The sequence below is a fragment of the Rhododendron vialii genome, chromosome 1a, assembly GCF_030253575.1.
Source record: "Rhododendron vialii isolate Sample 1 chromosome 1a, ASM3025357v1".
NCBI lineage: Eukaryota > Viridiplantae > Streptophyta > Magnoliopsida > Ericales > Ericaceae > Rhododendron > Rhododendron vialii.
In genome coordinates this window covers 48,916,370-48,943,058 of record NC_080557.1, presented here as the reverse complement: position 1 = coordinate 48,943,058, position 26,689 = coordinate 48,916,370, and the positions used below count along the sequence as shown (strand labels likewise).

General features: G+C 38.7%; 2 protein-coding genes, 1 non-coding gene and 1 pseudogene across 6 annotated transcripts; 1 reads left to right on the top strand and 3 right to left on the bottom strand.

The window, feature by feature from the left end:
• Positions 1 to 1,575: 1,575 nt before the first annotated feature.
• On the bottom strand, positions 1,576 to 1,648 carry TRNAF-AAA (transfer RNA phenylalanine (anticodon AAA)). The gene has a single exon. It is a non-coding gene; the product is annotated as a tRNA-Phe (tRNA).
• Positions 1,576 to 10,212, top strand: LOC131305766 (cytochrome c oxidase copper chaperone 2-like; annotated as a pseudogene).
• A 1,975-nt stretch (positions 10,213 to 12,187) lies between these two features.
• LOC131304868 (uncharacterized) lies at positions 12,188 to 15,813 on the bottom strand. Its single transcript, XM_058332316.1, has 8 exons — positions 15,204 to 15,813; positions 14,570 to 14,603; positions 14,100 to 14,351; positions 13,893 to 13,982; positions 12,984 to 13,049; positions 12,783 to 12,874; positions 12,631 to 12,678; positions 12,188 to 12,533 (listed from the first exon to the last, which is right to left on the bottom strand). The coding sequence occupies exons 1-8, from the start codon at positions 15,602 to 15,604 to the stop codon at positions 12,416 to 12,418; spliced, it is 1,101 nt and encodes a 366-aa protein (XP_058188299.1). The 5' UTR covers positions 15,605 to 15,813; the 3' UTR covers positions 12,188 to 12,415.
• A 5,641-nt stretch (positions 15,814 to 21,454) lies between these two features.
• On the bottom strand, positions 21,455 to 24,860 carry LOC131305579 (uncharacterized). Of its 4 annotated transcripts, none has more exons than XM_058332420.1 (4): positions 24,546 to 24,860; positions 23,180 to 23,254; positions 22,496 to 22,679; positions 21,455 to 21,789 (listed from the first exon to the last, which is right to left on the bottom strand). In XM_058332420.1, the coding sequence occupies exons 1-3, from the start codon at positions 24,714 to 24,716 to the stop codon at positions 22,518 to 22,520; spliced, it is 408 nt and encodes a 135-aa protein (XP_058188403.1). In that variant the 5' UTR covers positions 24,717 to 24,860; the 3' UTR covers positions 21,455 to 21,789; positions 22,496 to 22,517. The 4 variants fall into 4 exon arrangements, with proteins under 4 accessions (XP_058188403.1, XP_058188404.1, XP_058188402.1 ...); XM_058332421.1 differs by lacking the exon at positions 21,455 to 21,789 and adding an exon at positions 21,974 to 22,400; XM_058332419.1 differs by lacking the exon at positions 21,455 to 21,789 and adding an exon at positions 21,974 to 22,305.
• Positions 24,861 to 26,689: the final 1,829 nt, after the last annotated feature.

Sequence of the window (26,689 nt, the reverse complement as noted above, 5' to 3'; positions counted from 1 at the left end):
GCAGAAGAAATAGAGATCTTACGAGTTTAATGAAAAGGTCCCTGTGACACGAGCAAGTTGCAGGCGGCGGCTATGGCGGTAGAAAGGGAGTTTTTCGCCTGACTTTTGAAAAGGACAAGACGAGGCTCAGAGTTTTGGATAAAAAATCCAAAGAAAATCCCTCTTTGGGATTTAAGTGAAAGAGACGGAGACGAAACGTCTCGTCTCACGCCGTTACAAGTTAAAGTAACGGAAAGTAGGTGCCGTTCTGACGACGTTTAATAAAACGTCAGTTCAAAATTAATGAAAGGCATACGAAACATGCCACGTGGAGTCACTACCCCGAAATGGTATAATGACAAAGGCGCCAAAAAGCATCAATGAGTATTAAAACTATGACTGCCTGGGATCAGAGGAAATTCGGTCTAAACGTTTGTCTCTAAGCTTCACCCATTACCCCCGAACAATGGAAAATAAGTAAAGCTGGGGAGCAATTGTAGGGAGGTATTTCCAAACAGATACATTTAGTTGCCAAACACGTGGTGTATAAGAGCACGTGAAAGATTGGACAGGACTTATCACCGGGCAGTGCGTTGAACGGCGATAGGGGCCAATAACATGAGAAGTCATTGGTGTAAACTAAACTGTTCGGCAGATAGAGATATACTGATTATATTGGTCCAAATAGTTAAACAAGGACCAAGTTACATGTAAAGTAGCTGCAGTTTGTTCGGTTACGAAATAGCCGAACAAAGAAAGAGCTCCAATCAAGAGTAGGAGCAGAGGGAATACTCTCGAAGATTCCAGAATAATCATGTCCCGTAAGGGATGAGATCCCAAGAATATAGGATCTGATAAAGATACCCAACGAGAATGGGATGTTCGGCCATTAATGGAAAAGAATCCTAAAAGGACTCTTTTCTAATGAATTGATAAGGAAAACGAGAATCCTTTATATCCAAGGTTTTCTATACGAGATAGGAATCCTAGGGCAACAGGGATGCTTGGGCAGCAAGCATACGCAAATCTAATAATATGAGGTAAACCTAGAGGAAAAAGGTACGCAATATGTTGCATTTTCGGATTCTCCTACTGATAATTAGGGTTTATTGACTAGTACGTGATACTAACTTTGCCATCGGAGGGCCTTTGCCACGAGAGGCAGAGGTGCACTCACCCCCTGTTTATTTTGCAGATTAAGGTTCCAACGACGAATTAGGGTTCTGGTGAAAAGGCACGAATAAGCCGTTGTAATCCAATTGATCCGAAGCATCAATTGTTTTCATCCCCCTACAAGAGAGGTGGGGGAGGAGAGCGAACAAATTGGGAGAAACAAACGTGGGGAAGAGAGAGACGTGGGGAATTTTCATACAAATGTCATGAATTTTATGCAGACTGTTGTGTATTCGTATTACTCCGTAGTATTAGCAACTGTAAATTTAATAAAAAATGTATGTTTGCGATGGTATTTAGTACTGTATTTACCTGTCGCAATGACACAAATTTGAGACAACTGGCATAACAGTTGCAAAAAATTCTTTGCGGCTGCCAAGCGACGCAAAAGAGCATGTTTCCTGCGGCATGAGAAACCTTTTATGCGGTGAGCGTGGATCGAACACGCGACCTTCGGATCTTTAGTCTGACGCTCTCCCAACTGAACTATCCCCGCAGGTCGGCAAGGAGGCACATTATAATAAATTTATTCTTAATTTGTTTTCATTATCATTTCAGTTCTTCGACGAGGGTTCTATTCTAGTTTCTATGCTCTTTTTGATTATTCTTGTTGTGTTTTATCTGAATCAAGTGCAGAGCAAACCGTTGGACAAAATCGTGAGAGAGATCCTACCCTAAAGGCTAAAACTGTATGTCCACCTTTTAGTCTCTATCTCTGTAATTCACAACTTATTTCTTTTTGTCCAAGTGCTGTGATTTTGGCTGTTAATTGGAGTGAATACTGATTTGAAACACTACAGGCAAAATAGTTATCTAGTTGGTTCTACTTTTGTGCATCTATATTAGCGTGTTTTTTGTTCTAGATAATTGAGAAGATCCAAGATGCAATTGATTCTTGGCTGGATTCTCCAAGTCCCTTTTACCATTTCTTGGAAGAATTGGCCTATCCTCTTAAATTATCGGGCAGTTTTTGTACACGAACCACTGTCCTTGGGGTGGTCTTTGGCTTGAAAAAATAAAAGGGGCGCTAGTTAGTAGTTTTCTTGCATTATTAGTACATGTTCGTGGTTCTCTATAAAAAAGGACACTAGGTATATTCCTAGGTAGTAACCTCAAGCCCGAAAATCATGGTTCTACTCCTGTGTGCAATCTCATGGGAGTTTTGTGAAGGTGCGTGTGAATTGAATGCATTCATCCGTACTTGGCTGTAATCATCGAAAGGCGGATTGTCCCAGCCTTATGCGAAACGGGGATATGTGAAGTGTAATAGGGTTGTGTAGTGTATTGGCCCCCTATTTCTAGGGAGGACTTGCGGTGCTCAATCACCGGCCATTAGATGAGCTTAGTGTATCCAAATAGCCAATTCCGAAATTAATAGCTCTTCTTAATAGTCTTCGCAATCTACAATATATTGACCTCCAGAGCTTTCGATCCAGGTAAAGGAGTCTATTGGTACCTATTGAAGTGCTTAGACCTATCATACATATCCGTATGTAGGGCAGCAAATGAGCCGAGCCGAGCTTTACAGTGTTCAAGCTTATTTATTAAGTTTTTAACGAAATCGAGCTTGAGCTCGAGCTCAGTGAAAACTTAACGAGTCGAGCTCAAGCTGAGCTGGCATTGGCTTGACTCGAGCTCAAGCTGTAGAGACCCGAATTTTTGAAAAATCGTTTAAAGGTTTTATTAATATTAGAATATCGAATAATGTGAAATATGTTGAATTTATTTGATTTGGGATCAATGTAATAGGGTTGAAAGTGGAGGGAGTGCAAGTGTGGTTGGTGTGCCCTAGTATATATATGTGTGTGAGGGTGTAGACTATGTTTTCAAAATCATTTTCTGGGCTCGCCTTGTGGCGTTGGGGCAGTGAGGCAATGCTAAAATGCCTTAAGGCGTGAAAATTTTGGCAGTGAACCATAAAGTCAGCCGCCTAAGGAAATTAGGCGCACCAAGGTGTACGCCTCAGTCACTTTTTACGCCCCGATAGGTGAGGTGTAAGCCTCAGAAGAGAAATTTTCCTAATCTAATTTTGGTAATTTCTTAATTCAACACCCCCCGCCCTCTCTCTCTCTCTCTCCCTCCCTCCCTCCTGCCTTGTTGAAGTCGATCATCATCTACAATCGTGCTCTGTTAAACAGTTGTGCTTTGTTTTTCTTTACTAAGTGTAACTAATAAGGTGATAAGTTAATAAGATAAAAAGTTAATAACTAATAAAGTGATGTTATAGGGTTTCTCAATTACTAGTTATTAACTAATAAGGTAAGTCATTAACTGAAATGCGCATTTTTTTTTTGTATTTTAAAGTTATTTTATTAATTTAATTATTTAAAAAATAAAAAATCAAAAGGCTTACGCCTCAATGCCTCGGGGCATATGCCTCGCCCCATGGAGGGTCAAGCGCCTCGCCTTGCGCTTTCGCCTCTGAAAACTTTGGGTGTAGAGGATCAAAAATCCCCAATCCTCTCTCTCTCTTCCCGATCTCTCTCTCTCGGCTCCTCTCTCTCTCTCTCTTAAACTCTCACACTCCAACACCCTAAAATACTTCGAACCCACCTCAATCCATCGTAAGGTTTTCGCATTCAAGTGTTCTAGAGCTTGGAAATTCATGGGTTTGAGCTCGAAGAGGAGTATTCAGTTGATTCAAGGTTTTCGGAGCTAGGGCTTGCTTGATTGAGCTTGGGTTTCGTTCTTCGACTTCGAGGTAGGAATTTCTCACTTCTATTATGTGTTTATGTGTTGATTTGGTGTTTGAATCGTGCCCTAGATCGTTGCTTTCGTTGTTAGAAATATTCTGGTGGAGTCTGGAAATCGTGCACTGAAAACCCAGTTCCTACCGGTAGGAGTTTTGGCCCTACCGGTAAACTCTTACCGGCAGAAAAGCTGTCCAGTAATGTCATTTTCATGAAATTTTGGTCTCCTACCAGTAGGAGAATGTGTCCTACCGGTAGGAAATGAAAAATCTACATTTTGGCAAAACTTCGGAAGGGCATAACTTTTTCATCCGAACTCCATTTTGGACAAATTTTATATCGAAATTGATGTACGGAAGGTCTACTCTCTAACGGTGGTCGTCTCATAGCCTAATTCTAAGCCAATAAGGTTTGGTAGCCAAAATAAGATAGATATGTTCATATACGTTGGGTAATCCTTTTTCCTTAGAATCGTGGAGTGAAACGCGAATGTTCTTAGGTTCACCTAAGTATGAAATTGAATGGTTTGACGAGGCTAGTGGTATACAAGGCTTTGTAGTGATCGTTGGGTTCTGTATGAGTCCTTTGACACCGAAACGAGGGTTTAGAGAACATAAGGAATATAGGTGGGCGAAGGTTGTATGTGTTGACATACGATGTGAAAAACGAACACGTAGAACACTCCTTTGAGTTAAACAACGCTAGGCATGGATACATGAGACATTTTCCTTATGTTTGATATGTGGTACATCTCTTGCGTAACTTGTATGGTTTTATGAGTTGCAAGGTGGAAATCTATGAATCGTTGTGAGAGAATATCCCTAGATATGTGAGTGCTTGTATGGTGGTGAGAAACTAATAATGTAATGATAGCGAGTTGATTGAGATGAAATTATCCGTACTACTTCTATGTGGATAAGTCTTCATTGTGAATTCATTATATCTAATTGAGATGAATGGCTGAGCTGTGAAGTGTATTGGAGGAATTGTGGTACGATTACCTATACTATGTGATGTGATTCAGTTCCTTTAGTGAGGGAGATACTTATAGGGAGTGGTGGGACTCCATAAACGGCCCGAAAAGAGCACCCGTTTATAACATGTGATGTGGATTTGCAACGGTAATTGATATAAGTAAATGTGAGGGTTTGTTTGATGAATATACAAGAGAAGTGATTGATTGTCGAACACTACCACAGAGACGTATATCGATAGGTTGTTTTCTTTAAACGTGTGTTGTTATGACTAAGGTTAAGTCGAGGAGCGGATAGTGTATTCGGAATAGGATGTCGTGGTTAGCCTAGAACCTGGTGTATGGTCATAATGTTGTATTGTCATGAACGACGGTGAGGTATCTATTATTTTCCATTCCATTTTAAACGTGAAACATAGTGATTTACCTTCTGTTCTTCATTTTGCCTGTCATCTCATTGCATTTAATGGTTGTGTAGATTTCTTTACTGGGCTAGTGTAGCTCAACCTATCATTTTTAGATGTGATCCCGGAGCTATAGCTTGGAGCGAGGTGCATGCATTCTAGTGCATATTTCGAAAGTAGTAGTAAAAGTGACTCATGGACATTTTGGTAAAACATGTTTTGAGAATGTAATAGAACCTTAACTCTGTTTCTTCTAATGATGTAATATGTTCAGACTCTTGGAGTTGGATCTGTAATTTAATGATTAGGACATGATGAATTCTTTTGGGGTATTATGTATGATAACGTGAGGAGTTTTATTTATGAAAAGCTATTTTTATCTATATTGAAAATCTATGGCGTCACACGAGCTTTTTCACGAGCCTCAATGGACCAACGAAAAATATATATATATCCTCGCATAGGCCTAATACAACCAAAAATATTTGGATTGTGAAGGTATATATCTTTCATTTTCCTATGGAGCGGGAGTGTACTGGTGTGTGTGCGCTCTCGTCTCCCTTGGTTGACTGGAAAGTGAAAACGGAAAGAACAAATTATGAAATAACAATAAAAATCATAAACTTAAGTATATATATCCCGGCTTGCGAGTTGACTCGAGCCGAGCTTATCCTAGCTCGAGCTCGGCTCGTTTACAAAACGAGCTGAAAAAATTGGCTCGAGTTCGTTCGTTTGACTTCCGAGCCAAGCTTGAACAAGCCATTAACAAGCCGAGCTGCGAGCCGCTCGGTTCGTTTGCAGCCCTATCCGTATGTTAGGTTTTCTAACACATAGTTAATCTCAATTTTTACCCATAAAGTCTAGAAGTTTGAGCCTCCGCAGCTCAGATACTTACTTTGATCATCTTGAAATAATGTATCCTTGTACTTGACTCATGCTGTTCAAAATTCCATGTTTTTGCCGCAGGAAAGATGTCTAGAAGCAAAAACTGTGGTATCCAAGTTTTACCACAACCCTTATATTAAGAAAATATTAGGAGATATTGGTGGTTTACATAAGAACCTAGCTCTCCGCTGGATCACAAGGAAAGGAAGTATCAGCTTCTGTGAGAATTAGAAATTTGCCTTTTTGTAAAGAATGCTGATTATTTGGTTCATTCGTCACATATTTTGCAGTGTCAATGGCCACTCTATTCTAGAATGGGGTATTAATTAAATCAATTTAAAATATTTAGGTGTGGAGTTCTCTTTTTTTGGATGACGAGAAACCACGGCCTACACATCGTTTGTGTAGGACAAATCCTGGATACATGAACCCATTTCCCGGACATGCATATTGGGTAAGCCCATGTCTTGGTTATAATGGGTTGGATCACTAGTTCCTTTGGAGAGCTTTTTATCAAAGTAATCTCATTTTTAAAACAATTGATCGGAATACTTTAGTTTTCAAACTATTTTTAAAACTACTCGGTAGAGCCACTTCAAATGGCTCTACTCGAGTAGCGTCACTTAAATTGGCTCTACATGCCATGCAGTGCGAACCCCTGTGCCAGTCACTTAAATTGGCTCTACATGCCATGCGGTGCGAACCCCTGTGCCAGACAGATGTATGACGTGGAACTAACGCCCTTTTCAAATAGCTCTACTCAAACAAGTAGAGCCATTTGAAATAGCTCTACTTAATCAAGTAGAGCCAATTGGAATGGCGCTACCTGATTAAGAAAAGTCATTTGAAATGGCGCTACGTAATATGTACTGAAAAAACATGGGATCAAATGTGGACAAGGAAAATGGGATAAAATGGGACAACGAAAGTAAAAATCATTTTGTGGTGTAAAAAATTTTGCTGTTAAAATGTGAATAGTATTTTCTATTTTCTTATTTCCTTCGTACTTTAGTTAGAGGAAAAAGAAAAATAAATTCTATCCCTCAAAATGTAAGGCACTAAATGTTTTGCCTCGCGGATTTGCTAATTTGTATCGTACATTTTCCTCACTAATTTGCTAATGACACCTCAGACACTACATGTGATACGACATCAAGATCAGACACTCACATGCACATCTAAATCAATCTTTCAAATCCCAAGTTAATGCCCTTCGTACCCTTCATCGTGTTTCCTTGTTATCGTATTTTCATCTGAACGTCAACATGTCATGAGTGACCCACATTCACATACACAAACGCTTTTATTCGACTGTACTACGAAGTATCAACTAATCAATCAAGAGCTCAATCACCGTACGGAGGCCTGGAGGCCATTATTCGATGCCTTCAAAAGGCTTGGCGATCAACTTTCAAAAAAAATACGACCTAAAGTTTATCATGAAGCCATTTTGAAGGCAAAAAATATTGACCTATGGACTTCCGTAGGATGCGTCCCCCATACCATCATGAAGACAAAATGTTTGTCTATGAAATGGTACAAAGGGCGCGCCGTACGGAGGCCCAGAGTCCATTATTTGATGCCTTCAATAAGGCTTGCGATCACTTGACTTCCAAATATACCCCAAAGTTTATTGCGAAGTCATTTTGAAGGCATAAAATGTTGGCCTCTGAACCTCCGTAGAGCGCGTCCCCCATATCATTGCGGAGCAAAAATGGTTCTCTTCGCAACAGTACAAACAGCGCGCCTTACGGAGGCCCGAAGGCCATTATTCCATGTGTTCAAAAATTATAAAAAAGACTTTATAGCATAATATGCACATAGCACGGTGGGATAACAAAATCTCAACATGGCCTATCAAAAAACAAAAGAAAAAAAAATTCTCAATAGGAAAACAATAAGAAGTGGGAGTATCTAACAATAAATAAAAGATACTCCTAACTTTATTCATATTAAACATAAAAAATTTCAGCATAATATGCACATACATATGTTACCTCCCATCTTGAAAAACACCACATTTAATTGTTTTCTAAATAGAATGGACTCACACCCTCTGACTTTGTTCAAATAGTAAATGAAATATACCAGACATGTGGAACCCATAAAGCTTAACTTACTTACAGACGAAAAAATTTGTCATAGAAAACGTGTCCACAGGTTTTTATTACAACATAAATAAGCTCCAAAAATATGTAAACAGGTTTATTCTTCTCTTTCTCCTAATTGAAGTAGAAAGGAGATAAGAAAATGGAAAAAGTTAATATGTTTTAACAGCAGAATTTTTTACACCACAAATGATTTTATTTTCGTTGTCCACGTTTGATTGATGCCGTGTTTTCCCAATATATATATTAAATGCCGTGTTTAATTTTACTTTTACCCAAGTATTTTAAGAAATAATTACATTTTTGCGCTAAAAAGTGATTATTTCTCAAAATACTTGGGTAAAAGTGCCAAAATTTTACTTTTTCGATTTCTCTCGTCGAGACGAATCAATACCCCAAAAAAATTTAGCCCAAAACTAATAAATGCGAAAAAAATTCAAATAAGGACAAAATTTTTAAATTTAAATTAAGTCTAAAAGAACGGAGCCTTAATCAGGTAGCGTCATTTCTAATGGCTCTACTTGAATGAGTAGAGCTATTGCAAATGGCTCTACTTGATTGAGTAGAGTTATTTGAAAAAGCGCTAGTTCCACGTCATACAGCTGCGTGGCACAAGGGTTTGCGCCACTTATTGGGTAGAGTCAATCTAAGTGGCACAACTTGGGCAGAGCCATTTGAAGTGGCTCTACCGAGTAATTTTAAAAATAGTTTGAAAACTAAAGTATTCCGGTCAATTGTTTTAAAAATGAGATTACTTTGATAAAAATCTCTCCTTTGGATAGAATTGGGTAATCATGCTTTCAGGTCGGAAATTCTCTCAGTGATTGTGACATGATTCCTTTTCATGTTTCTCGGATAACTTACATTCCCTTGATATTGCATTATGCACCATGGAGGTTGGAAATCTGGATGTCGGAAGACTGGAAGCTCTTTATTTTGTATACTTCTTGTTCTTTGTTTTCCATTTTTCGAGGTGACTGTGCAGTAATAGTAGGGGCATGGGTTTGTCTTTCCTTGTATATGTAAGTGCAAGTTTGGATGCTGTTGTTGTGTTTTTATTGGTTATTGTTGATATTTGAAGTAGTTTGCCTTCCCCCAAAATTTGTTATGGTGGTGTGTTGAATCACTTTTTCTTTTTCTCTGCCTGGAACTTACGCTAATCTAATGTACTGTTCAGGTTCTAGTGAGATGGTTGGGTTGCCTAGTAAAACCCCTTCTTCCACTGTAACATTGTCGAGTTCACAAAAAGATCAAGGACCCACCATCACAACATCTGCACCAGATGCGAGGCCGAAAAGATCTGTTGTGCTTGTCCTGACACCAAGAAATTGAGAGATGAATGCGTTGTGGAACATGGTGAAGCTGCATGTTCAAAATGGATTGAGGCTCACCTTAAATGTCTTCGTGCAGAAGGCTTTAATGTTTGACGATCGGGGAGACATCCAACTTGACGGAAAATGGGTATTCATTCAGTTTTTTAGAACAAACAACTTGCTTTAGGACTACAAGTACGAATAGGACAGGGGGTGCAGGGGAATGTTGACATTCATCTCGGCACGGACAACTTGGATTGAATCTAAGCGCATACAAATATGAGCCGTTGATTGCTCAGTAAACGTCCGAGCTGTTGATTGCTGAGATGGCTGGATTGGCCACTTTGCACCCGCTTTGCAGGGATGCTGCCAAGCGGCATCCCTGCAAAGCGGTGCTAAGCAGCCGTTCATCTTGGCACGGACGGCTCGGATTGAATCTGAGAGCTTACAAATCTGAGCCGTTGATTGCCGAGATGGACGGCTGGATTGACAGCTCTGCACCCGCTTTGTTGGGGGTGCTTCCCCATTCCGAATATCAGTCCCATTGAAAATATAGGAATAAGCTGAGTCAATCAAAGAAGGGGAGCTTCTATTGATGACTGTTATTTGGAATTTTTTCGTTTACTTACTCCTCCTTTATAGATTATGTCTTTCATACCTACAATGGACAGAATTTTTTTTCGCTGAGTTAATGGTAGTTATAATGGTCCTGTTTTATATTTTAGTTTTAGTTTTGTTCTACTAACCATAAAACCATCGCGAGTGCATCTTAATGATGAGAAAGACTACAATACACATCCTTTATTACACACCATTTATTTGGGTGTATATCATATGCACCCCCCAAAATGTTATGAATTATAGAGTAAATGTTACGAATCGTATTGCTAAAAAGCTACGAATCGTATAAAGGTTATGAAATACACCAAAATGTTATGAATCATAATGAAAATGTTACGAATTGTACTACTGAAAAGTTATGAATTCTAGAACAAAAATTACGAAACACGTTAAAATATTATGAATGAACTATAAAATAGGTGCATATGGTACACCCTTTTAAGGGGTATGTATTGTAGACTTCCCCCTTAATGATAGCAAATTGATTCAAGTTCTCTTGTGGATTATCTTATTCAAAAGCCTCCCCATAGGCCTACCAGTTTTCATATTGTTAAGAACAGAGTTTACACTCATCTCCCAAGGCCTCGAAGAGTTGCACCACCTTCTCTGGAGGAGTCACAGTTTAGCTAACCCATTTAACAAGTAGGCAAACCACATCCTTCTTTCTCACTGATTGAAATAACGATCTTTGAATAAGGCATCTCCTTTTATTTGAACAAGTGGTAGCGGATGTCTCGGCGGTGCTTCTTTTATTTTGTTATTTATTTTAATAATGTCCTCCTTCAGGGGGGGGGGTTTGTTCTCCTTCGGGGAGTTTTGTCCTCCTTTGGGGGGTTTCTTCTCATTCTGTAGGGTGGTGCATTTATGCGCTTATACACTCTTTCTGTTGGAGTGTCCGATCTGTGGACTCCCAACCTTCTTCCATGGGGATCTTTTGATGAATACTACCTCTCAACTTTCGGCAAGAAAATAAAATCAAATAAGGCATCTCCCCTCCCTCTTTATTGGTCTAAACAATCAAGTTAGCAATTAGCACCCATGGATAGACAATGAGGCCTCAATATTTCGGGTTGAGATCCTACTACTTTGTATCTTCAGAGCATAGGAAAATATTGAGTCTTGTCTATCCATAGGAAAATATAGAGGCCCTACTAATTATGAATAAACTATACTTGAAGTTAGCAAGTAGCACATATGGATAGACAAGCTTGCAAGGCAGTAAGAGTTTATGGTATGCGTAATATAGGAGAAGGGGAGGATGAGATGCAATGGAATCTCTCCAAAAATGGTGCTGTTTAGGTGAAGTCTTACTATCGCTCACTTGGTGGAGGAGGTAACCCCTCCTTCTCTTGGCAAGCTATTTGGAAGACGAAGGCGCGGGTAAATGTGAGTTTCTTTGTGTGGTGGGCGGCCCAAGGCAAGATTATAACCATTGATAATTTGATTCGAAGACGGAGAATCTTTGTTAATTGGTGTTGTATGTGCAAAAGAGATGCAAAGACTATGGATCATCTTCTCCTTCATTGCTCAGTTGCAGAGGAGCTTTGGTCGTTAGTGTTCATGTGGTTTGGTGTGAAGTGAGCCATGTCGAAAAATGTAATGGAACTTTTAATTGCTTGGAGGGGTGTTAGAATGAAAAAGAGAAGGAAGCAAACTTGGGTTTTGATTCCGCTTTATTTGATGTGGGTTATATGGCGAGAAAGAAATTTGAGATGCTTTGAAGGGATTGAAATGCCTTTGTCTAGGATCAAGAGTTTCTTGGTAAATAGTTTGTATAATTGGGACAAGAGAGAATGTTCTTAACCAATTTCTAGATTGGTTTGAGTTTTTCCATTCTCGTGGAAGTGTATAGGGTCTTTTTGTTTTGTTGCCTTTTTTTTTTTGTAATCAGGTGGAATTCCCTTATAGCCTTCTTTTTAATATATTTATTTACTTATCACAAAAGAAAAAAAAATTTACTTAGTATATCTTCAGAGCATGGGAAAATATAGACACGGTAACTTTAAAGGAAAAGACGAACTACGCAAGGGAAAAAGAAAGGTAAGGAGGAATTGGAGATTATTTCACACACCTTGTAGGAGCAATCCTACTCTTTCAGCATAACAAATTGCAGGACGTGCTAAAAACGTTTATTCTGGGTGGAGAGATGGTAGTGCTTTTGGGTACAAGGTTCGCTTTTACTTTACAAACAGACAAAGCCTCATTCCAACGGAATATAATACTAGTTGGGAGGAAAACAAAAAATAATAATAATAGATCAGAAGAGAGACTAGAACGTCTTCACAAATGCTTGGGGGAAGAATCGAGAAAAAAATGAGTTTTTGGCTCTTATAAGCAACGAGTATAGGCCATAGCAGGGGATGTGAACCACAGCCAGGCACAAGTACCTGTAGGGGTTGATGAGCACCCAGAATGAGTCATGGTTATATAAACATATAAAAGTATAGACCATAACGCTGTAATTAATGGAGAACAACTATTTACCACAAAGGTGCCCATGGCGTCGAAAGCTCCAGGAAAGGGTACGGCCATCTGGGACAAATTCCATAGGAAATGTCACTAGCGTGTTTTAACCAAAATCCATATAAATGAAGCGAATTATTTCAAAAAAATTGGAAACTGGAGTAGAAGATTACAATGAATAACCACAGGCATGAATGACCCACTGGAAAATAACATAGCAGCAGCTCCACAGCACAAAATATGCTAATCGAAACCAGGGAAATGGCTGCCAAGCAAAGACATTTTCATCAAAGAAGTGGAAGCCATGAAGAGTGGCTACCATGAGTTCGCAATGTAGTCTGTTTTCCAGTTGTTAACGGTATGAGGATACTCACAAGGTCATTAACAGCGGTATCAAGAAGAAGAAAAACAGCATTTAGCGTGTGCATGCACCCCATCAACTGCAATCATTAGATGACCTGTTATTAGAATAGCATAAACAGGATGCTCAGGAAATTACAAATCATTCGATAAAGTACTTAAAAAGAACCAATGGAACATATATTCCAAAGTTACGGATGGAATATACTGATGAAAATCAACAGTGATCATCATAAAGCATGGAATTATACTAATTGTAACATGTTACATTCAGGAACAAAAAGAAAATTAAAAGTCAAGTACTGAATTCTAAGCACAAGAATGTCCCGACAAGTAGGAGATCAAAGGTTTCCATGCAAACAGGGTAAGTCATAGCTTGAACTACGGGATTAGGAGATCAAAGGTTTTCAAATGAGTTGGACAGTAGACAGTGTTGCGGCAGCATTTAAATCACCAAAATAACATCAAGATAGAGTTTCTGACAAAAGATCTTCACAGAATAGAGCTCACCAAACCAACTTCACAGCCAACATTATTTATTTGACAGATTGAGATATATCTACTGAATATGAGATGACAATATTGATGGAATATAAAAGGAAACATAAGTTCCCATCAAGTAGGCTCCTTCTGGATGGAAGAATTGAAAGACAAAAGAATCAGGCATTATATGGACAATGGATAATAAATCCAGTCCTGTGTGATTCTTATCTGTCGAGGAAACAGCTTCACAATTAAAGATGTTCCATTTTGGTCCACAAATTTGTTCTCCACATGGCATGCATATCATGTACTCCATAATAATGAAGGGTCAGTTATTCACACAGAGAACGAATATTGATAAAGAAGTCATGTTAACTCAACAAGTGCTGCTGTTTGCTTCCTGAGAAAACAAAATAGGAAATGAAGATCAAGAATCTCACCAGGTTCAGTTTAAGATGCACATTTGGTAGAAATGGGAGAATAATACACCAAAACACAAGGTCCGTAACGATAACAGCACCTGCACAAGTCTATTCATGGAAAGATGGTGAGTTTCATCAGTTACTGATTTTCCTAAGTTATTGGCGAAAGATGGTTAATGAGGGTTCAGTTCAAACAAAAAAGTACTGGGTTGTAATAGACTTGACCTGATATGAAGTTTGCATAAGGTATCCCCAAAAACCGGCTCTTTCCTGGATTGCCTCTTGGTTATGGTGGCTTGGCCACTTGATATAGGTTCCCCTAGTTTCTTTTTCCCTGGAAGTAATCGCGGCACTTGTTGATATACTACCCTCTTCAACATCCCTTGTTATGAACTCTCCACTTTCCCCGTTAATATCAGTAGGAGGATTCTTTGAGTAGTACACCATGCATCCTTGTGCAGATACAATTGTCCCGATCTACACAATGGGATTAAGACACAAGTATTATGTGAAGATGTACATTGAATTTGGATTCGACAACATAACCATCCCCTTCTAAATGTTTATTATGGTGGAGAATTTTATCGTTAGATATAGGACCACCACAGGTCATTCTGGAAGCAACTTAACCACAAAAAACGGAGAGAAAAAAATGCTAGAAAGTTAAACAAGGGTGTCTTAAGTGCTTGACTTACGCCGAAATAGATAATAACCAAAGTAAAGGTCCACCTGCAGGTCAATAATAACATAAGAAAGCAAGATTACTTAGCAGTCATAGTTAACCAAAAGAAAAGAACATACACTAAAAATTAATCATTCGGAATGTTGAAAGATGAATTGTTGGCAATAATTAAACAGATCGGTTGTTTGTGTTGATAGTATACACCCTTGCACCTCCACTTAGAAGGTCAATGAAGCAACATACAGAGGATATGTAAACATACGGAATTACTACTTGGGGGCCTACCGTTTTTTGTTTTCTCATAACTAATTTTCAGCATTACTTCCTTCCAGGACTTGTTTGGGAACAGAAATCTAGGACTTAAGTGGATCACAGACGTTGACCTCCACAGATTATACAGACTTTTGCAACAACCAGACTTACAACTCTCTAGTTGCGAGCAACAAACAATTAAAAAACGAACTATGTTTTTGCTTCTTGGGAAGTAATTAATACTGAATGTAGAGAAGAGTTGTGCAGTTGGACTTTCTTAACTGTTAAATGTAATGAATTGGAAAAACCACTCACATCACGTAGAGGTCTGGTTTGATTAATATGATCATGGCCCCAAAAGAGAAGAGAAGAGAAGAGAAGGAACTAATACGTACTCGGTGTAATAAACCAAAACGGATGGGCCATCAACGATGATATCCCAGGCTAGGAAACCAGAGGTGATGAGAAAGGAGCCGAAACGCAGCCCCAAAAGGTATGCAGGGTGGAGGCCTCGCCAACAACTGGTCCAGAGTTGGGTGGAGCTGACATGACCCTTTGGGTTTGGGGTAGTGGTGGTGGTGGTGATTAAACCCCCTCTCCCTGCTGTAGTACTACTCCCATTGGCATCAATATCTCTGGGAGAAGACAGCGGAAGAAGGCTCTCGTACATACTTCTCTCATTTTTGCAATGTTTTCCGGCACCTTCCATCCTCCATATCACGTAGAGGGCGCCAACAAATGAGACACCCACTATCCCAAAACACACGAAATCGTACCAGTACACGACCAGTCCCATTTCAAAGCACCCTTTTCTTTCTCTCTCTCTCTCTCTCTCTCTCTCTCCAAGTGAGAATCGATCAAGTCCCAGGTGATGAGGAGGATGAGGAGGAGCAAAATGGGGATAACTTTTTTGCAATGATCCTATAAGTGGATGGGTATTACTGTTACGTAGGAGTGAGTCGGTAGGACTACTTATATTGTTTTGATTGTTATACACTAGTACAGTAGTATCAATTAACGTCTTGAAGATGCTTGTAGCTGGTTCTAGCGTTTGATGACATGAGGCCTGACTGGTAGTTTTGACTGTCTGGTTTGCAACTTGCTAGCTAACTTCACTTAACCCTTCCAAAGGAGAAGGAAGAAAACTCGGCTGTCGTGTTAAGTTTTTGGCCTTCTGAGTCGGGCTCCAAGTTCTCTGCATACGCTACCATTGTTTCACAGCTCTTTTTTTTTTGGGGATATTTTGACTTTTTGAATTTTGTCTTTATTCGAATTTTTCATATTTATTAATTTTGCTTCAAACTTTGGTGGATTATTAGTTCGTTTCGATGAAGAAATTGAAAAAGTAAAGAATTGTGACTTGGGCTGCTTTATCTTGGATAATTTCCAAAATATTTGGATAAAAGTCAGTGGGCTTTATCTACACTTTCTCTCAAAAAAAAAAAAAATTCCTCACTTACAAAGCACTCTGTTTAAACAACAAAAAATCAGCCTCACTCGCAAGTGGGATGATAGTCCAACGACTCCAACCCAACAGTAGACACTTTGTATTTCCATGCATAAGACTTAGATTCAATCCTTACTAAACTTCAACTAGCAACTACTCCTAACATTTACCACTTCTTGCCCTTCCATAAAATTAAAAAAAAAAAAACAGCTTTACGCGCCTTTCTTATTTGATGCAATGTTTCTTGCATTATTCTTCACTCAAGGATACTACCACCAAATTAAACTTGCTCGGGACAAGTTCATTTATAGCCGCTACATCTTACAATCATTTCTTCATCTTCACTAGATTAGTTCTGGGGGCGGAGACTAAAAAATTGATACAAGACAAACTAGACAAGTTAATAAATAAATACTAACGAGAAGTTAATGGTTTCTACTATTTGGCACTAAAATATGTGTTGCCCAATTGTGAATTGAAATTATTGGTGGGGAGAAGTGAAGCTCCAGGAGGCATCAGGGGTTTGATTATGGATTAAGTAGCAATTCCCTCAAGAAACTACTAGAATTGGCTACTCAAGTGTTTAAGATTCTATAACCAGCATGGACCTTTCCACGCCCCTCTCTCCGACATTTACCATTGCCATGTGACGGTGTAAACACAATTAAACAAGCTACATGACGATGAGGAGGAGGAGGACGACAAAATGCATGGATTATGAAAAATGCAACAATCCCCTCAACTCAAGCATAGCCTGACTGTGAAATGGGATGTTTTGTAAACTACTCATACAGACTCGAAAATAAAGCCAAGCAGTAGTGAACCCACCTTTAATGCAAAAGTAGGTCTATAAAGAATATTGGGTTAGTTATCCTCATCTTTTTCTAAATTATTCCAGGTTTTTTAATCCAGTACATACCAAATTAACCCTCATTTTTCGAGAGGGTGTTACCACCGCCAAGTCAACTGAATACTCTTTGGGTCTGTTAGGCCCGGAGTGCTCCCATGAATTTGGTTACACAATGTTACTCCCTGCAACCACTTTAAAAACAGACTTGCGGGTGCAATGTCGAATGCCATAAAAGACTTAATTAAAACCTTCGCTAACTCCAATTGGTTTTAGAAGAGATGGTGGAAAAGCAATCCGACAATAGCTATTAAAAAATCAGGACAATATTATTAAAACCTTCGCTAACTCCAATTTGTTAGTCGTAATAATGTTGATCGTTTTGAAACAGTTACAAAATATGACAATATTAAAAAATCTTGGGCCAAGTATACTGAGTACGATAATGTTAGGAATCTGACATTTAAGGAAACGAAACCTCAACCTATGCCTAACAAACAGAGTCAAGTAGGTCCAGTTAAAAGAAGAGCTATTTGGGTGAGGAGGTCAGACTTGAGACCTTACACGAATTTTATCAACGCTCTAGATGACATTGGGTCATCTGGAGTTGTTGACTTTGCCTTTTGAGGCTTAGTCCCATGTTCATAGTCTAGGTTGATTTTCTTGTCTATCTTATTCCTAGAGCTATGATTTGTTTTTTATTTTTTTTGTTGTGCTTAGTTTCTTATCGCACTTAGTTTATATTGGTGTTTATATATATATATATATATATATATATATATATATATATATATATATATATATATATATATATATATATATATATATATATTGTTTCCTAGACTGTCGTCATTTTTTTTTAAGAAAGCCAAAAGATTTTATTTTTTATATATGATTGAAAAAGACAAAAACATTCACATATTCCAATATATATAAATTTAAAAAAGGCAAAATTTTCTTCGCACTGAGCATGCTGCACTTCTTCATGTCTTTGCTATATCGTATACTAGTGCATGTTATGGTTCGTACTTGTCATGCATGCCTTCTCAAGAGCTACTTTCATGCAAATTTCAGCGAACAATCATGTGTATGGCAGTCATTGCATTTGTTTGTACACGCTCATTGATAGCCTTGAGAAGTTGATCCTTATCTCTTTAGGTGAGTATTTGTCCTTGTGGTGGACACCGTATGTCATTCACCTTAGGTATTGACCTTTGACTTGCATACCTCATGTGAGGTTGATTGGCTCGGTTTGATGGGTTGAAAAAAAGAAGAAGAGAAAATATAAAAGATTGAGAGACCTGAGGAAAGGGCTACCTCTTTGTGCACGTGTAAGCTACCATTGACTTGCTCTTCATGTATTCTCTTTTTGCATCATGGATTTAAGCTACGGCCTTAGATGTGTGAAAGCCGCCCATGACGGTGCAAAAATATTGTGTGATTATTTGGTATAAGGTTGGCATCTCTTGAGGGGGAGAATATCATGTTATATACTCATTTAACCCCGATTTTTATATGATCATACTTCATGCGGGTTGGAGTTGGTGTGTCGCCCTTGTGGAGAATGATGTAAGTTGGTCCCTTCTTGGTTGATATGACCTCATAGGGATGAGTTGATTCTATTGTTAAGGCTATCATTACACACACTCACTATAACACTTGCATGATTTCATACCCATGGTCGTTCTTTGAAATTTTCTTAGGGTAGCTCCTTTAAAAGCAATCCTAACTTGGGGTACCATGCGATGTTTCTTTTGTGTGTGATATATCTTGGTGATTGAGTGCTTCATGGTATATTCTTTTGTCTGTTTGCGATCCCTCTCTATGGGAGCATATCTTTGTTTGGTGAGTGGGCGTATCTTGGTTTCATCGATATATTTGTGTTTCTGCCTAGTCTATATGCACTTAATTGATTTCTCTACGTGTCCTAGCATATGTTATTCATTTATCCCTGCTCTTTCTTTGTCAATCCATGACAAAAAGGGGGAGTAGGATATTGTGGGATCTAACTATACGCTTGTTGAGAACATTGCAAGATGATCATTGTGATTGTTGGGATTAGGTGTCAGAAGTGTTAGAAATTTTTTTTTTTTTTTTTGATGTGTTTTGTCATGCATTGCCAAAGGGGGAGATTGTAAGGGCAAAATATTTATGATTGTCAATGGCATGCGTCAAAACACATTCGTCCGTGTAATTGCGATTATTTATTTATCGAGTTGTAATTTATTTTTTATTATTTAAGCTAGCGAGTCTATATAAGATTAGAGTGGAAGGAATCTTGTTATGTAATTGAGAGTGAGCATATCAGGCGGATAAAATAGGAAAGATTTGATTGTGTGAGGAAAGAATCGCTACAAATGGAAAATAGATTAAGCTATCGTTTCCTCCATGTCTAACAAATGCATGAGATTAGATTTCCAATTTATTGGCACATTTAGTGGTGGCAACCTTCAATTTACATGAGGCAAAAAAAGGGAATGCTGGTCTTGATATAAAAAGACAAGTCTATGAGGATTTTTGGGACAAGAACAGAGACAAACAACTTCATATCATTTTGTGCGGGATATTGAAAAGGAGGGTTTTTATTCTTTTGAATCTTGGAGTACAATGGGATCGATGGATCATTGAGTGTACAAGACATCTTCAAGAGATTTCAGTGTCTTCTTCAACTTATTTGAGAAATGTCTAAGGAGGATTCCTAGGCAAGTTAAAGTCCTTCGGTAGATTTCCGAAAGGCAAACGGAAGACTTGTGAATTCAAAGCAACGGCGATCAAGCACTGGGTGTAGTGAACGTGGATTCGGCAAGTAGGTCTTAGGCTCGATTGTGAGGATTCAAATTGTAGGATAAAATTACTTGTAACTACACAATGTTTATAGTGTTTGATTCCTTCCCGTGGTTTTTTCCCATTTAAGATTTTTAACGTATATCTTGGTGTTCTTCTATTTATTGCTTTCTAGTGATTGATTGCGATTGTGGGTTGATATTGAAAAAGTTCAAAACATAACAAATATTTTTAAACCTAGGCAAGCTAGGGATTTTTCAGGGTCGAACAAGAAGCATCATTTATACAAGATAATGGCAACATATGACAGCAGTGTGGGCACACAACTTGGCTCCCATAACTGCTCAGAAACTACCAGCACTTCAAAGACGTCATGGAATAGATAAGCATTGGCCTGAGGCCAGCTGGTCTCTTATTTGGTTACAATGAGCAACCACGCAACACCACCTTGATTTCTCCTTCGACAACAATGGTAAGAGCCAGCTTCTTCTCCGACTACATGGGGAGCACCAGTTTGATATCTCACGAGATAGAGCATCCCATTGCTTGAAATTATTGTTCACAGTGGACACATGACAGAGGCAACATTTAAAGGAGAAATATGCAAACCTTTGGAGTAACAGAATGTCTTCTTAGATCCCAAAATGTTGCTGATGTATTGGCATGCCTTTTCAAAAGCACCCGGTGTCTCGGATGCCTTTTAAAACGGATGGACAAGCATTGTAAAGAACAATTGATCGATGATTATTGAATGTTGGCCTTCTCTTATGTTCATTTTCTTCTCAACAACACTGTTATCCTCCTAATTGACGTCCTATTTGGGTGTTGTATCTTTTTCCGGTGAAATTAACCTTGATCTATAGCTATGTATGGTAGGCGTTAGGCACATTAAACAAGTAAACGACGATGAAAAACAATAGCGTTAAATGCCAAGGAAGAAACTTGAATCCATCTAAAACGGAGAACATACATATGATCCAAAGCCAGACGGTAAGACAAAGGTCATGGAAATGAAAGGGTGGTGTTTCGGGATCACGAAGGAGCATCCAAATTTTGAAAGTAACTCTAACTTACTAAATCTTTTGGTATCCTATCCATGGTAAATAAATGTGTTAGCTACTTTAAACATTAAAATGAAAATTATTTTACACAATTATACGTTGAATGTCCTGGCACAAACTTCAAAAGGGACAAGTTACACTTTACGCCCTCAGAGTTTTTACCTTCAAACTCATTTCTTTTTTGGTCAAACGGAAATAAACCTTCAAACTCATTTCACTCCTTGCTTCAAGTGTGAATTTCTATGTACAATCTAGTTTTATTCCTGGCTGCTAGTTTCGATGGACGAATGCATGTACGCTTTAAGCATGTGACAAAAGTTAAACATAAGAATAATGCGCACAATTCAAAAAAAGAATTATACACACTTAAACAAGTTCCAGAACAATGCATCAGAAAAGAAAAAAAAAAAACAGAAACCATGAATTTAGATTGTGCTTCATAGGTTTCTCTTTGCTGTGAGATCTTGAATGTGGATTTACCAGAGAGACGGGAAGGAAATTATGTAGGATGCGAAACATGTTTGAATTATACTCAATACTTACGAAAGCAATTCATCGAACTCTTAAGTGCAACAAGTGTTCGTTGTGACCCACTCTGTTAAGATCAAGAACTCAACATGTGATTAATACCTTCGGAGAATGCTTACCGTGTGGAATAGTAGATCTCTGGCAGGAAGAGGTTTGTTGGGCTTAACGACAGTCACAAGAGGGTCATCGAGAAGCCGTTGGAATTGATACACATTGGTTTGAGAGAGGTCCGTACTGCTTTGCTCCAGAGGTGCGGGAGTTAGAACTTAATTTGTTTTGCATTTTGGCTGTTAGGGAACGGCGTAGATCAAAGGCTGCATTTTGGGATTTGGGTGACGTTAGGAAACAGTGCAGAAGGGAAGCATTGTTTGCCACTAACTCCATATGTTTTGGGGCGTATTTTTTAACGCAATAAGTGTGGGAAGCACTTTAGGGCCCTTCCGTTTTGCTGTTGAAGTAGTAGAAAAAGCGTGGGAAACACTTTAGGGCCCTTCTTCATTTTTCTTGGTAGACATCATTTTATTGCTAAACACCAAAAACCAAGTACAGAAACACAAAACCTCGGGGACAACCCTCAGACCAGGCCTCAAACACCAAAACACAGAAAACAAGAGAACACGCGACTTGAAACAACAAACAAGCAAAAACACCCCTACCTAGTTATCATCTCCTGGGCCTATCTAGAATGCCAAAGGAAATATTCCACGGCTCACACAGCCTTCTATTCTCCACGGAGTTAGGCATGCACTTCCAAGAACTCACTCTAGCTCTAATATTAGACTCCACAGCAGCTATCACAACCCTCTCATCCAGCACAGCCCTGACAAACACTGGCATTTAGTTTAAGCCAAATTTATACACAGAAGCAGCAAAAGCAATTTTACGCAGCTCAGTAGCCAATCAATTGCAAAGTGGAACCTTGAATCTGGCTTGTAATGTGCAATGACCAACAATTCAAAATCTGTCCATTAGGAATAGCGCAAAATAAAGCAACACCAAATATGGTAGAGAGGCTCCAACCTGAAACAAAGCTTGATAGCATTCAAGTTAGAAAGCTACAACTGAATCGGCCACCTGATAAGGTTAGTTTCTCTGCCTTTGTAACTGCATCAAAAGTGAGAGGACTGAAACTCCGAGAAGGACCATAGAAATGGGGAAAGACATTTGAGCCATCTACAGCTTCATACACTAGTCCTTCACCAAGCTGAGATAGAATGCAAGCCAAAGGACATAGTTAAGTCACAAGGACAATCAATCACAGAACAGTAGAGTAGAGTAGGGCCTATCTGAAAAAATGTTGTCACGTCCATCAGTATAGCCTTCCATTTTTTGGCAACTAGCGGGAGTAGCACATTAAGCTCTTCTAGTGTAGGCAAACACTTATGTAGTCACTCTAACGATGGCTAACAGAATAGTTCGATGCCATCAACTTGCTATCTTCAAAATAGCTTGCTACCCACCATATCCCAAACTGGTTTGCATTCTCAATAATATTTTTGAATAGTACAGTAGAGATTCAGTAAGCCCTTTAATATTAAATGCTTGTCTTGGCCTCTATGAACAGGCCCCGCTACAACGCTACTTCAAGAGGTCACCAGATTCTTTTAAGTTTCCATTGAATTTTTGATGTTGCCATGCCAACCTATTTTACAATCAAGCAAGAAGCCAAGAACACATATTTTGATCAATCATCAAGGAATATACCTTTTCGGCATCAATTTGGAGCAGGTAAAGGTCCCTGTAAGAGTCCAGAAAGAAGTTCTGCAAAGTTGATTGCACCTGTGAAAGACAGTAAGCATTTTACAATGTCAACTACAAGAGGGGGATTTTTCCCTGCAGAACATCCGAAGGCACTTCTCTAGTAGAATCAACACACGACAAAGCAAAAGCATTATCTGATCATGATACAATAACTTAACAAGAAAGTGTCTTCTTGTCTTCATCAAATTTCTTCTTTCAGTAAGACAATAATCTTTGACTCAACCAATGCTTCCTCCTCCAGGATTTGAACGATATTTAAAAAGCGGCAACCTTTTGTAAGTGACAATGGTCAGGAGTGTGAATTGCGGATTAATAACATCTTAGGGAGAAATATGCTTCTGACAAACTTGGCAGTTGATGACCACAGAACGATCAGGAAAATACAGACTGAAGGGATCAGTCACAAAATCTATGTTATGCGTCCCCGTCATTCAGCGCAGTTTCGAAATCCATGTATACAAGTTCATCCTTACTTCCTCATATGTGAAAGACTGTCAGCTGCAAAAACGGGGAGCTTATAGATCCCCTGTTTTCAGCCAGCGAGCATAGATCGGTGAATTAATGATCCTCCACTTGTTCCCTTGTTATCAATAGTGATGAAGGCTAAGATGTTTAGATTTCCAAAATCCCATGGACACGAAAGAGATAATTACTATCCCTCCAGCAAAACTTTGAAGATCAAATTCCTCAGAATTTTCCATCTTATGCAAAAGGGTGTTTTTTTTTTAGTGGCCAAAAGGGTGTTGTTACACTTGAAAATTCTAGTTTCTGTGACTGCTTTATTCTGTCAGGAATTCTGTGTTCATGCTCACCAGGATACGTGCTTCTTGTTTGAACTATTGACCCCCAATTCATTTAAAATATTGAACCGCTAAAGAGAGGGCTACGTTTATTGTTCATACTCAATATTACACAGGTTATCGTACAGCACATTATACTGTATGACAAGAGGATACTTAACTATTGATTATGAATTTTACATTCAAGTACCATGCATATTCAAAATTATTTCCGCAAGTGTATGGTTTTCAATGAATTAAACTTTCTTTTCCAATGCCGCACAGACCCCCAAAATCTGGGAAATAATGTAGACAGATACTCCATATCTCTACGTGCACACAAACAAAATCCGAGGTATTGAGGATAAAATAAAATAAAAATCCGAGGTACTGAGTTCAGTTGTCTATACATCCAGTGACAGAGAGAATTAGTTTGAATAATAATAGGATAAAGGGTCATGGATTAAGAAGTGGCAGAACCGAGAATAGATGGATGGATAGATAGATAGATAGATAGGGGATAACCTTACCTGATGGAGGTTACTAAGATGGAAACAACCAGTGGTCTGGTCAAGCTCACCACCGAAAGTAGAACCATTCCTCTGTAGAGCCTCCCACTCCTCCGCGGTGCTGATCCGGTACACGAATTCCTCTCCCACTTTATTCACTCCCCCCTCCTCCTTTGCCGCTGCTGCTGCCATACTTGTGATTCTTTCCCACTCTCGAGAATTTGGAGAGAGAAGAAAGAGGAAGCTTTTCTTATCCTATAATTACTGTGTAGTCTTCGTGAGTTGAGTTTGAAGATTAAATTCCTCAGGGGAGGGTAACAAAATTGCCCTCAGCAGTTCGCGGATTCATGAAATTCTTTCAAGACTGCTAGAGGGAGGTCAAACGGGCCTCAGCAGTTCCCTGGGCCTAATAATTACTGTAGCAATGTTCAAAGCCCAATAAAAATAAAAGAATGATAAATACCAATATAATAATAGTAAAGGTCCGGCTAACAAGTGCTCCCGGCACAAGTTAAGGGGCATTAAATATGAAATATTCTTTAACAATAAGATTTCATTACTATTAATGGGAGTTTGTAAAAGGAAAGTCAACAATGACATGAATAAAAAGAGGCCTCCCACAATTCTCATACCAAACCCCTCAGTCACACTGGGTGTGTAGTGTGTGCGGGCTCCACCATTGTTGTGAGTGTGAGTGTGTGATTGGGTGTGTGAATGAGTGTGTTGTTAAAATGATTGTATGGTTAATTCCGTGGAAGTTTTTTTCTATCACCTTGCCCCCGAACCTTTTATTCCAGTAAAAAAAAAAAAACAGAAAATGTTGGGCAATAGATTGAAGACATTGAAGACAGAGAAAAGGGAAAACATAGACAATGAAGCTACAATTTTTTTTTGGCCAAAAGTGAGAAGAAAATGAAGCTACATTGAAGACACAAAAAAATGCGGCAACAATTAGTGGGGAAAAAAAAGGCTCCCACTCCCTTCTGCTTACAGTATTCAATGTCAGTCCAACACTCTTCATTCTTCACTTTGTCGATCCGCTGGCCAGCAAGGGCTGGGCATGATGGCTGATATATATGGACGACATAGGGACGAAAAGTAAAATTTTATTTGAAAACATTGGACAAAAGATTACGCGTTCGTCTGGTGGGAATCGTTCCTTCACCTTCTACCTTTTTCCCTCCAAAATCTGCACAAAGAATGGGCTGGACAAGATTTCATTTTCGTTCGTTTTCCATTCAACATATTCCACCTTGTTAGGAATTGGCTGGACGTGAGAACTGAGAATTAAAAATTAGGAAGGGTTGGGCATGATTTTTTGGGAAGTTTCAAAAATGGAAAATGGGGAGAAGGGGACAGATTACCCCTTAATTTTTTTGAAGATGATATTAAATGTCGAGAATTATTCCATATTTAGAGAAATGATAATGCCAAAATCATTTTTATTTGTGTCAAAACTCTAGTGCATAAAAATAAAAAATCTTGTACATTGCACTTAGGCCCCGTTCCGCAATGCAAAATAAATTATTATTTTTTTAAGAAGATAATTTCAAGCTCAAAAATTATGGATTTAGGAAAATCTAAAAATATGCAATATGAATCTTGTTTGAAAGATCTCATCGAGATCTTTTATACAATGCAAAAGAAAATTGGAAAAATATTTTTTATTTATATTATTTTTGAGTTTGAAAATGTAAAATAAGTTGCTTATTGTTTAAGAAGATTTTTGAAACGAAACCTTATTTTGCACATGGTGTAAACATTTCATACACTATAATTTTGACACAATCAAATACTACAATTTTGACATTAATACATCCCATATTTAATGTCCCTTGACTTGTGCCCGAGGCACTTGTTAGCATTTGCCGAATACAGGGGAGCATTTGCCGAATACAGGGGCCCGCTACAATGCCGTCGCTTGTGAGAGGTGCTTTTCCCCCCTCCCCTGACACACCCCCCCTCCCGACCCCACCCCTCTTTTCCCATTTTAACCCCAATACCTCCTGCCTTCCTTCTTTCTAGTTTAATCTTTCTTAATTTCTTTCTTTTTTCTTTCATTCTTTTTTTTTTTAAATTTTCAGTTCTTTTCTTTATTTCTGTTCTTTTAACAAGCATCATAACACTCATTATTTAGTTTCAGGGCTCTCTTAAGGTGTCCATTG

Excerpts from the sequence above, each read along its gene's own strand:
- LOC131304868 (XM_058332316.1), bottom strand. The coding sequence starts at position 15,604 with ATGGGACTGGTCGTGTACTGGTACGATTTCGTGTGTTTTGGGATAGTG. Across the intron at positions 12,875-12,983 it reads ATACCGCTGTTAATGACCTT|CCATTTCCCTGGTTTCGATT; the intron begins GTGAGTATCCTC and ends TTTGCTTGGCAG. Across the intron at positions 12,679-12,782 it reads CATGCCTGTGGTTATTCATT|ATGGCCGTACCCTTTCCTGG; the intron begins GTAATCTTCTAC and ends AATTTGTCCCAG.
- LOC131305579 (XM_058332420.1), bottom strand. The coding sequence starts at position 24,716 with ATGGCAGCAGCAGCGGCAAAGGAGGAGGGGGGAGTGAATAAAGTGGGA. Across the intron at positions 23,255-24,545 it reads ATCTTAGTAACCTCCATCAG|GTGCAATCAACTTTGCAGAA; the intron begins GTAAGGTTATCC and ends TGTCTTTCACAG. Across the intron at positions 22,680-23,179 it reads TCCAAATTGATGCCGAAAAG|CTTGGTGAAGGACTAGTGTA; the intron begins GTATATTCCTTG and ends ATTCTATCTCAG.